The following is a 12,755-nucleotide window of genomic DNA, read 5'->3' on the forward strand; positions in this document are numbered from 1 at the left end:
TCATGAAATATGAGAAATCTGTCTGACTCTAGACACTATTTCTTTGCGACACAGTGGGCAGGTCTCCAGTTGCAAGGCACAATCCATGCACAGGTCACTGAGAAGAAAGACATAAATGTTAGTTAGATTCATGCTTCAGAAAGTCAAACCAAGGACCTGCTGACTCAATCTAAAATGTTAACAGGCTTACTAAATAGAAAAAATTGTTTTAAAAAATTGAATATATAAATAAAAAAGTCTCACATTTCTGAACCTCAATCTGAGTAAAAATTCATATGTATTCTCTCCCATGAAGTCTACATAGTAAACAGCTTATACTTAAAAGATTGTATATGGGCTTCCCGGACAACTAGCCACTTATCCAGTATCATTTGTGGGCTTCTATTCTATTACATTGTTCAATCATCTTTTTCACCAAACTAACATTTGGTTTGTTAAATTTGTTAGCAAATTAAACAAATTTGTTTATTTGTTTTCCAGCAAATTAACATTTAATTTACTACAAGCATTAATTTAATATATTTCAAGATGTGGTAGGTATAAGTCCTCTCCATAACACTCTCTTTTCAGAATTTTCTTGTCTTAGAAGGTTTAAATTAGCATTTTCACTTTCAGGGGAAAAAATCATGTTACCCTTTTTATATGGATTAAATTAAACTCAGGGTTTAGGGAAAAGTGTTATCTTTTACAACAGTGAGAGGTTTCCCTATCCAAGATGAGATCCACTTATTGAAAACTTCTATTACATTTCTGGTAGTTTCAAAGTTTTCTTCATATAAGAACCACGTATTTCTTAGTATGTATTCTTAGATAGTTCCCCACTTTAAAAAAAAAAAAAAACTATTGTAAAAGGGATCTTCAATTACATGTTCATACATAGGCAAACTGCTATGTTTTTGTAATCAACTAGATAATTCAATTGTTACATTGACTCAAATAGGTTTTCACTCAATTCTGGTTTTGTAGTATTGCATTCACTAGGAATGGATACTGAATTTTAACAAATGTCTTTTCAATATTTTTATGGAAAGTGTTAATTCCTAGGCTTCCTCCTTTCCTTGGCTATTGAATAAATTGCATCTATACCCTGAAAGTTTGAAAGAATTCATCTGTGAAACTATCTGGGCTTAGTGATTTTGGGGGAAAAGGCAAAGGGAGCTTTGATAATCACCTCAGTTTCTTCTATGGTAACAGGAATGCTTATTAGATTTTCAATCTCTTCTAGGAATCAGTTCATATTATTCAGTTTATCCAGATTTCTTTATTCCTACTCTCTTAAAATTGTTGCTGGAAGTTGAGCTAAATTCTCTTATAATTCTTTTAATTTCCTCTTCTACTCCTGTTTTGGATGTTTCTATCACAGAGGCTGCATATACTTAAGGCACTTGGTTCTAAGTTCTTAGGTTTCAGACCTCATTCTTGAGGCTTCATTGTGTGCCAACTAGTGAGAAGGGCCAGAGAGCTCAAACATGAACAAGGCTAGATCATACTGTTTGTGATATTAATCTCATAGAAACAAATCAAAAGGGGCATCAAGACATCCAGGCCTTTAAACTCTACATCTGCCTGTGAGACCTTGATAATAAAAACCTGTGAAAGTGCTTAAATTAAGGAATCCTGGGCTGTAGATCTGATACCAAGGAATATGTGATCACCATGGCTTTCTCTCTGAAGAGAGACTGGTATAGCTACAGGTGCAATGAGACACAATGCATACACTGCCGTAACAGTCAACTGGGTAACACCAAAAGACGGCAAGGTGGAGTCATGGGCGCAGGCTAAGTCATATCTCTGTGTGTGTACGGGGGGGATGGGGGTACAAGCTGGGGTCCATCATTTCAGGCTCCTAATCTCTAGGACGTGGTGGCTAAAGCTATAGCAAAATAAGAGCAAAGCAGGGTTTGTGATGTGAAGAGTTACAGGGAGCTGCCTGGAACATCAGCACACATGACTTGGCCAGACCAGGACCAGCACATGTTCAGCTCCGCTACCCCTTTCTAGCCTTAGCTGGGATGGCCTTTTGGGAGAGCTGCTCATGCTGATATTTAGACACTATCTATAGGCTCCAAGTAGCCCTTTGAGTTCATCTCAAAACTGAAATCTGATCACATGATAGGGAGGTGCTGCTTTCTCAGTTATAAGTAGGGTAAATAATGAGCAATTGAGGAAGCGCTAAAACTAAAAGGGAATGCCCCAAGAGGCTCATAAATAGCATTAAACCTTTTACATTTTGTGAAGTGAAAACTATATTTATATTTAAAATACAGCACTGAGTAAATAAAATAAAAACAAGCTTTCCATGTCAAACAGCCTATTCTATTTCAGGTACATTTTGGAAGATGGCCACATACTATTTAGCAAACTCATTACTCATTCAGTCCACTCTGGATATAATAAACCTACAATAACAGCTTTGGAACTGGTAACACTGATAAAGCAATTCAAGAACATGATAAAATTTTGCCTCATGTAATGTACCAAAGAGGAAATAACCAAATGAGCCCCCTTACCTGTGTCCACATGGCTTCAATTGTGTGTCTGCTACCTCATCACAACACAGGGAGCAGCAGTTTTCCCGGATACTGACTTGCTTCAACAGAGCAAGACGTCTATGCCTGCAGAGAGAATGGAGACTGTTTTGTCAACAAATTAATGGGTCTTGTTAACAGTGACACATTAAAAAAAAATGCTCTGCACATGTGAATTATGCTAGGTATTCCTTAAGCTTTGTTGAGGAAGGTTTTCCCAAAGGACATCTCATCTCAAGCTTACAATGATTTTCTAAAACAGGGAATGAGTGAAGTATAGTCATTCCTATTTTACAGAATAAGAAATGATTTGCATAAGGTCACACTGTAGAACCTGTGTTGAGTCAAACAGACTCACTCTAGCTTGTCTCTAAGCTACTATGTTGAGACTTCTAGGTGGAAATTAAATAGCCTGACTCAGTCATTTTTAAAAACCCAAATCATCTGCTGATCTTGACAGCTTTCTGTCGAAGATTTCTGTCCACCTCTCAGAGACACACACAGACTTACAAACCAATCCAAAATTGTCCCCACAAATGACTTAACTTCAGACCATTTCCCTGCCTGGCCCTTTAAATCTCCCTTGTGCCCTCACCCCTAGGTACAATTCAGGAGGCATCTTGGTCACGGACTCTGACCACGATTCTTATTTTCAAATAAACACACTTTGATTATAATACAGCTTGATTATTTCTCAGTTGCCAACACACAGTAAGCAGAAATGAGGAATCAAATTCAAGTCTTTTGGTTCTAAGTCTGGTGTTTTTTTAATTTTTACCAGCAAGTGTTAACCATTAAAGTCATACATTTGGTGAATTTGATGAAAAGGTAGAGTCTTTCCTGGGAAAAATGCACATACAAATTTTTCTACAATTTCAAAGTGTTTATCATGGTCCATTGTAGACTCTCTGGAAGTCCGGACACCTCAGGTTAGAACTCTTACTCTGCTTGAATGGACAAGTAGACAGGCAGACCTGTTCTCCTGAAGATAGTGGCCTGATGGATGTGCTTGAGAAATATAAAAAAATTCATTCAATTCCCTTGAATGTTAAATGCTGATAAGCAGTATAAAGAAAAATAAAGTCCCTGTGTACATGAAAGAGAGGAAGTTATAATTTTCAATATGATGGACAGTAAGATGACATTTAAGTAAAGACATGAAGGGAATGAGACATGAAGGACGTGGAGAGAGATCATTTGTGATAATGCAGTTTACAACACGAAATACACATTTGGTCTTTGTCTGTATTCCTGGCACAGTTCCTAAAAATCTTTGATCTTTGTAAAAGGATGAGAGTAATAAAAATCAGTAGACTTAGTGAGTGACATCTGGAAAGCCTCTAGGTAACCCAAGGAAGGGATTGGTTGCCAAGGAACCAATCCACGAGTAGATGGTTGGAACTTTAAGTCTCTCCTCACTTCCAGGGAGAGAAGGGGAGCTGGAGATTGAGTTCAATCACCAATGGTCAATGGATTAATCAATAAGGCCTATGTAAAACCCAAAGGATGGGGTTCAAGGAGCTTCAGAGGGTATCTATCTGAAGGATACAAAATCATCAACTAGAAGGATCATATACACCACAATGTTTGCTGCAGTATTATTTATAATAACAAAGATATGGAGCAACCTAAGTGCCCTCTATAGTAGGATAAAGATAAGTATACACAATGGACTACTCCTCAGTTAAAAGGAAAGATGCATTTTTTTTTTTTTTTGGAAAGATGAAATTTTGACACTTGCAGCTAAATGGAAAGAACTTGAGAGGCTTATGCAAAGCAAAATTAGAAAGATAAAAAATGTTGGATGATTTCTTTTTTATGTGCAATATATGGAAAACAAATGGATGAAAGGACAAAATAAAACAGAAACAAACTCATGGACATTGATAACTGAACTGAGGTTAAAGAAGTGAAGAGGGTGGGAGTGGAGGGGGTTTAGTGGATGACGGTGTTTTTTTAATCTTGTTATAAAAATAATAAATAAGAACAAATAGCTTTAGGGTTGGTGAGCACATGGAGCATTGGGGAGCATGGTGTTTACAACAGACTGGAACCTCCTCATACTTGACACCTATCTTGTATCTCTTCCATCTGGCTATTCCTCAGGTATACCAACTTTTATTATTGTGAAGACATACAGAAACCCTATTTAAATGAGGTCTCATAAAGGCACAATCAACAAAGAATAACCCTAACATTTCCTATAGGAAATGATGTTCTTCCCTGTCCCAGGGGAAGGAAGGTGTTTCCTCGGGACCAGCACCAGCTCAGCCAATGAGAGAATGCGCCAAACCAACAAATGAGAAGCTACTACACATCAAACTCCCCGTCTCCTCCAATGAATTCTGTGGTTATGAAAGCCTTTCTAGGGCTTCCAAGTGGCCTAGGCTTTAAGTCTCGTGTTGCTACCATGAAGGCCCTCCCATGGCAAAGCAGCCTGAGTTTGATCCCTAGCTGGTCAGGGAGCTACCCACATGGTGCAACAGACCTCTCCTGTCTCTCCTGCTGCTCCCCTCAGCAGTGTATCTCAGTAGATCTGGCTGCTCCGCTCCCTACTCTGTCTCTTGTGAATCTTCTCACCCCCTGCACCTCTGGCCTGAACCCCACTTCTTTTATGCAAAAACAAAATAAAAATCTTAACAAAACAAACAAACAAACAAACAAAAACCCAAAAGTGTCTCTAAAATCTATATAAGTTGGCAAAGGCTTTAGGAAGGGCTGCAAGACATCAAGAGACTGAACTTTCAAATTATATGCCAAAACTTATTTTGGTTTCTTTTTATTTGAGGTCAATGTAACAAACTGGCAAACCAGTAAGTTTGATTAAGTCCTGAGCTCTATGAGGCACTCCAGCAAATTAATCAAACCCAAGGAGGGGTTTCTGAGACCCTCCAACTTATAGGAAGTCATCCAGAAGCACAGGTAACAACCTGGACTTGTGATTGGTATCTGAAGTGGGACTGAGGTCCCTCTTGTGGGACCTGATGACATTTCCTGGTAAACAGTGTCAGAATTGAGTTAGCTGCTCTATTGTGTTGGAAAAGAAACATTCTAGCAGCAGGTATAATTCTAGTAACAGCTTTTGAGTGCAGAGGCTCCAAAGCCACAGTAGACCTGTAAGTCTCAGGAGCATGAACAAACAGGGGAGGAGAGGAGACAAGCTCTGAGAAGTAATGGAAGAGAGGTGGGGACAAATTTGTAGGATCTGGTAAGGTCACTGTCAGAATCTAAGCTTTGTTATATGAAATAGGAAGTCACTAGAGTCTTTTGAGCAAAAAAGTACCTAGACTAACAAAAAATCATTCTGAAGGATGTGTTGAGTAAATTGAAAGGGTCTAGGTAAGAATAAGGAGACCAGTGAAAGGACAGGGCAAAAACAATCCAGGTGGGAAATGATGGAGACTCAGACCAGGGAGGGAACCGTGAAGGTGGTAGAAACAGCTGGAATTGGGAAATGTTCTGAAAGCAGAGCCCACAGTATTGGCTGAGGGATGGGATGTGGGAAAGACAGAAAGTAAGATGACACAGGGCCTCCCCGGTGGCGCAGCAGTTGAGCGCTGGGTTGCGAAGCTGCCCACAGCTTCTGCAGCACTGGTTCGATCCCCAGACGCTGGGCGAGGGTCCCACATGGCGCGCAGACCTCTCCTGCCATGCCCGCTGCTCCCCTCAGCAGTGTACTTGGTCACTCTGCCTGTTCTGCTCCCTGCTCTGGCTCTGGTGAATTCTCTCACCATCCCGCGCTTCTGACTGTACCCAGTGCTTGTATAAATAAATAAATCTTTAAAAAAAAAAAAAAGATGTCACGGATTCAGGGAAATAGGGATGCTAATGGGGATATTAACAGAGATGAAGGGAGACTATAATAGAAGTAGTAACTATGAGCAGATGACTACTATAGCTGAGAGATGAGTATATGACACTTCATACAATTCTTTTCCCTATTGTGTGTATTTGAAGCTTTCCATAACAAAAAAAGAAGAAAAAAATAATGAATGGTAAGAGAATTAGGGAGTATGAGTATATACAATGTAGAACAATTATAAAATCGAAGAGCTATGATCTCCTATCCTGAGGCCAGAAAAGAACGCATTCTTCCAACAAATAAAAAATTGCTTTTGGAATACATGCTGAAAATACCAGTGCTTGAGAAAATGGTGTTAGGCATGTTCTCACTTTCACCAGTCTGTAATTAAGTGCAACAGGAATCTTAAGGGGGTGGGAGGGTAAGGTACCAGCAAGAAGGTGGCGTTATGAAGCCACTCAATTAACTTCTAGGGACAACCTCTATCTTGGTGCCACTATTCTGATGATAAAAAAAGTCGAGAGTGGCACAGCACTGTACCAGCTGTGACCCTGCTGTTCTTATTTGAGGCAGGCTGTACTTTAGAGCTGAATTGATGTGGTACCAAGAGAGGAAGTAGAAGTTGCCCATAAAAGGACTTTCCAATGCTGATGCCTACTGCCATCTAACTTTTGGGAAGTTTAATTCTGCACTGGTGGTTAACTCAAGGTTCAAACAGTTTTAACTAAGGGCAGCCTCCAGGGGAACTCTTAGGTAGATTGCTTGTAACTTTCAGGGTGTATGTAAGAAGACAAGACTCATAATTTATGAGTCACATCCAAGAAGACAGGCTAAATAAAGCAATGGGGTACAACAGATGAAAGAGGTGCTACCTCAGACTTTCACCAACAGGAATTTAAAGTTCGGAATCTCTGTCAGGGATGAAGACAAGTTGAAGGGGAAGTTCTAGGAATGAACCTCAGACCCCTAACCTGGGATATAAGTGGCCCTACTGATCCTGGGATATTACGGAGATACTGATGTTGCAGGGAATGCTACTGTCTCCATGTGCTATTTTCCAGTTCACATGGAAACCACCAAAGTACTCTTAAGTCTTCAGTCACCAAAGTCCAAAATGAGACACAGCCCACAAGTGCTGCTTACGGACCTGTTATTTGAGCCAAAACAGAAGCTGGAATTACATTATGTTATGCCCTTATAGACACCTTCAGGGCATAATGGCCCAACACTGGCATATCCATGGTTGCTGAGAGACTCCCTAATTGATATACCACATGTGCCTTTAGTAACAGGAATATCCTTCGTTCTATAGACCCTGGAAGTTGCTCTGTTAAAAAGACGATACATTTTGGCTCAAATGGTCTCATACCATATCAAAGTGAAACAAGCTTCAACTTGAATTTATTACCAAGAAGCAGCTGGAGTCTTTCCTACCTTAAGGAACAGAACACACTTATTTCATAAGAAAGTAAAGAAGGCATTCATCCATTCAGACAGTTAATACCAATCACAGTTTTTGGCAAATGAGGGCTGTGAAATTTTACCCAAGATGGCATTTACTATCATAATGGCATCTTTGCCACACAGCTAAAGGCCAAGAAGAAAAATGTGCTTCAATAAATGCAAATCTATTAAAAGATGCACTTGAGGGCCTCCCCGGTGGCGCAGCGGTTGAGCGCTGGGTTGCGAAGCTGCCCGCGGCCTCTGCGGCACCGGTTCGATCCCCGGCTGCTCCCCGGCCACCGGAGGAGGGTCCCACATGGCGCGCAGACCTCTCCTGCCGCCCGCTGCTCCCCTCAGCAGTGTACTTTGGTCCTTCTGCCTGCTCTGCTCCCCGCTCTGGCTCTGGTGAATTCTCCCACCCTCCCGTGCTTCTGACAGCACCCAGTGCATGTATAAACAAAACAAACAAACAAACAAACAAATAAATAAATAAAAGCATGCCTCCATTAAAAAAAAAAAAAAAAAGATGCACTTGATTCCCTAATAGTTACATTGACAGTCAAATGAAGTTAGTTTTTTGGTGTGGGTATTTGTTATATTACCCAAATTTTATACCAATGTTATTTAGCTCATAAAAATTATTTGGAAATACTCTAGTTTTTGGTTTCTGTGACATTTTTAAAAGAATGAAGTTATCCATTACCTAAAGATTTCTCTGTAAAACCATCTAGGCCTGATGTTTTTGTGGAATGTAGCTTTAAAATCTTTTCCAATTAATTTCATAGCAATAATTGGCTTGCTTATTTCTTTTTTAGGGTCTGTTTTAGAAACTTATTTTCCTAGGACATCATCTATTTTACCTAAATTTTCAAAATTACTTAAAAGGGCCTCCCTTTTAAGGGAGGTGGCCTAAGGGGTTAAGCACAACACTGTGAAGCTATCCACAGCCTCTGAGTTCAATTCCCAGCCAGCCAGGGACCTACCCACATGGTGCAGCAGACCTCTTATGTCTCGCCCGCTGCTCCCCTCAGCAGTATATTTCAGTTTGCCTGCCTGTTCTGTTCCCCACTCTGTCTCTGGTGAGTCGTCTTAACCCCTGCACCTATGGCCTGTACCCCAGTTCTTGTATGCATAAATGAAGAAATCTTTTTAAAAAATTACTTATAAACAGTTGAAAACAGTCTTTCAGAAATTGCTTTAATGCCTCATGAGAATCATGTGACACTCTGGAGACGCTTAAGCATATTCCTTACCTTGGCAAAATGATTTTCTCTTCAGCTGTTAGGAAGGCGTAGTCATTAAAAGTGCTAAATTTCAGAGATGGTGGATATTTGAATGGTTTTGCTCCAAAATTGAACTCACATTGTTGATATGACATGAAACTAGCTGCAGCAAAAAATCCAGATCTAGAGAAAATAGTACAAAGGTCAGTTAACAAAAATAAAGCTCATATACGAAATGTTTTCAGAAAACTGGGAAGAAAGAAAGGGTGACAGAGTCTATTTACCAATCTAGACAGGACTGTGGATCAGAGAATATCCTGCCTTTACCTTCCTATATCAAAGTTGGGGATAGTTTTAGGGCTGATTAGATGGGTCCCTAATTACTTGAAATAAAATGATTTCTCATCACACTGACTATATAAATGCATAACACTTTTTTTTTTGAGAAAAGCAATTCCATGCATCTACTCAATTTTTGATCAAGAAGAATACTTACATAGTAGATGAAAAGACTTGCTTCTCAGGAGGCAGTTGGTTACCATTTAAAAAGAAGATCATTTGCTTTTCATTTAAGTCTAACAGAAATCCCACTGTATCACCTAGAGGATAAAGTGAAACACTGTTAGGGTGATGGCATATACTACTAGGATTCTGTAACTGTCTCCAGGGTTCCAATGTCAACTGAGTTAAGTCTGTACCTGTAGCCATGTATTCAACACATTCATCTTTCTTGCCTCTGCAAAGGAACTAACCCTTATACAACAATGTTTTAATGTAGTAGTAAGAAGAAAATGCTGCCACTAAATTTAAGACACTTATTGGGGCCTCCCTGGTGGCGCAAGGGGTTAAGCACTGGACTATGAAGCAATCCACAGCCTCTGCAGCATGAGTTCAATCCCCAGCCAGCCAGGAAGAAACCCACATGGCGAGGCATGTCTCCTGTCTCACCCGCTGCTCCCCTCAGCAGTGTGTTTCAGTCAGTCTGCCTGTTCTGTTCCCCACTCTGTCTCTGGTGGATCCTCTCACCCCCCGCATCTCTGGCCTGTACCCCAGCTCTTGTATGCACAAATAAATAAATCTTTTTTTTTTTTTTAAATACACTTATTGATTTAAAAAATGTAAAGCTGTGGGGGAAATGTGCACTTTGGGATCAGTGAAATATGGTAAAAATCAAAATCCTGTGCTTCTTTGGGGAGGTTTTTTTTTTAAGGATTTATTTATTTATGCATACAAGAACTGGGGTGTAGGCCAGAGCTGTGGGGGGTGAGAGGATTCACCAGAGAAAGAGTGGGGAACAGAACAGGCAGACTGACTGAAATACACTGCTGAGGGGAGCAGCAGACAAGACAAGAAAGATCTGTTGCACCATGTGGATCAGCTCTCTGGCAGGATGGGGATCAAACTCACGCTACAGAGGCTGTAGATAGCTTCATAGTGCTGTGCTTAACCCCTTGCGCCAGCAGGGAGGCCCCGCTTTGGGGAGATTTAAAGCTCCCTGAGATAACAATTGCCCCAAAACAGGTTTTTAAAAAGATATTCATTTTCACTCATCAACTCTTTGCTTTTCAAAACCATCAAAGATAAACATATGAAATTACACATGATGAGAAGAAAAATGGATAGTCAATGCTGGTGGAGAGCAATTTGGCAATATATATTGCAAAAGTCTTGAAATTCTGTATTCCCCTTGCCAAAGTAGTTTTACTTTTTAAAAATATAATAATAGGGCCTCCCGGTGGCACAGAGGGTTAAGCGCCACTCTGTGAAGCTGCCCACAGCCTCTGCAGTGCGGATTCAATTCTAGGCCGACCAGGGACAATCCCACATGGCACAGCAGACCTCTCCTGTCTCATCGTCTGCTCCCCTCAGCAATGTATTTCAGTCCATCTGCCTGTTCTGTTCCCCACTCTGTCTCTGGTGAACCCTCCCATGCCTCTGGCCTATACCCCAGTTCTTTTATAAAAATAAAAAAAATCTTTGAAAATATATATAATAATTTTTAAAAGGCAGAAATATAACTGTCTAATCTTAAGGCATTGATTAATATTGTACAATTCTATAATGGACTTATTTTTTTTTAAATAATTTTTTTAATAGAGGCATTATTTATTTATTTATTTATTCATTCATTCATTCATTTATTTATTTTGTTTTGTTTGTTTATACATGCACTGCGTACAGTCAGAAGCGCGGAAGGGTGAGAGAATTCACCAGAGCCAGAGCAGGGAGCAGAGCAGGCAGAAGGACCAAAGTACACTGCTGAGGGGAGCAGCGGGCGGCAGGAGAGGTCTGCGCGCCATGTGGGACCCTCCTCCGGTGGCCGGGGAGCAGCCGGGGATCAAACGGGCGCCGCAGAGGCCGCGGGCAGCTTTGCAACCCAGCGCTCAACCGCTGCGCCACTGGGGAGGCTCAATTCTATAATGGACTATTAAAAATCATTTAAAATAATGATATTCAATAACCTGCAAAGCTGTTCAAGGTATATCAATTATGAAAACACAAAAAATATATACATTAAATTTAAAAAATTTAAATGTTAAAAAAAAATATCTCAGGTTGGAGGAATCACTAGGGATTTTAGTTTTATTTTCCAAATTTTCGTATCGATTATTTCAAGAACCTTTCTAAAACAATTTGAAAACCAAACGAGATAATCTTTGCAGACAGTACCTTTATCTTATGCTCTTTTAAATGGAGAAGTTTTATGTTCCTTTAAGAACCTGCAAGTCTTTAAATGAGGGTATATATGACTTTTCAGATTTCTTTCTTCTCCATGCCATCAATTTTGTTAGTAAGTGGACCTGTTTCCTTACAGTAGTATTTAAGTTGCTATTCTCTTAAGATGCTTGGAAAAATCAGTTTACATCCCCCTTTACTTGAAGGCAAGTAATGGAGACAGAGGTGCTTGGAGGGCTAGAGCTATAGCCCCTATCTATCACCTATGCTGGTGATAAGATCTTTCCAGAGCTTCTGCCTCATACTATATGGTCTTACATCCTCACAGGAGGTAGGAGTTCACGAGGAGATCACTTGAGAATAGAACACTCCAGTGTAGTGGTGCCATGGCGGGAAGTCTTCTACTCTTGTGTTTAGTTGGGAGTAACCATAAATCCTTCAGTCTAAGTGTTTAACAAACCAACTGTATGGTTCTAACTTTGCTATCTCAATCTTTAATTAACAAATGTTTCCATGGATTGATGAATACTGTACACTGATATAAAAAAAAAATTGAACGAGGCAAAAAAGATTAAGCTGTTGCTAAAAAAGCCACAGTTGAGAGTCCTGGCAGCCTGTGTCTCCTACAGCATCCAGAGACTGATGTCTGGAGAATGACGGTAGGTAGACATGCTTGAGGCCTTTGAAAGTACTCAAGTCATCCTTAAAAGCTGCTCTAGGGCCTCCCTGGTGGCGCAGTGGGTTGAGCACTGAGCTGTGAAGCTGTCCGCAGTCTCTGCAGTGTGGGTTTGATTCCCGGCCGGCCAGGGAGAAACCCACATGGTGTGGCAGACTTCTCCTGCCTTGCCCGCTGCTCCCCTCAGCATTATCTTCAGTCCATCTGCCTGTTCTGCTCCCGGCTGTCTGTGGTGAATTCTCTCACCCTCCGCACCTTTGACCTGTACCCCAGTTCTTATATAAATAAATAAAATCTTTAAAAAAAAAAAGTTAATTTATTAAAAAAAAAAATGTTTTAAAGGGGCCCAAAATGTGGCTACCAAATAGGCCAGTACCTCTTGCACACCTATCTGCTGTCTGAAAATA

The 12,755-nt window shown here is 40.3% G+C and overlaps 1 protein-coding gene across 1 annotated transcript in view; it reads right to left on the reverse strand.

The window, feature by feature from the left end:
* Positions 1 to 12,755, reverse strand: part of RSPRY1 (ring finger and SPRY domain containing 1) — a gene marked incomplete at both ends in the record, with an annotated part of 32,051 nt that continues 19,296 nt past the window's right edge. Inside the window, 4 exons of the mRNA XM_084257083.1 lie at positions 1 to 97; positions 2,511 to 2,615; positions 9,027 to 9,179; positions 9,493 to 9,595. Of these exons, the coding sequence (XP_084113209.1) occupies positions 1 to 97; positions 2,511 to 2,615; positions 9,027 to 9,179; positions 9,493 to 9,595 (458 nt within the window). The remainder of the gene's footprint in view (positions 98 to 2,510; positions 2,616 to 9,026; positions 9,180 to 9,492; positions 9,596 to 12,755) is intronic.

This window comes from Talpa europaea (genome assembly GCF_964194135.1).
Source record: "Talpa europaea genome assembly, chromosome: 16".
Classification (NCBI taxonomy): domain Eukaryota; kingdom Metazoa; phylum Chordata; class Mammalia; order Eulipotyphla; family Talpidae; genus Talpa; species Talpa europaea.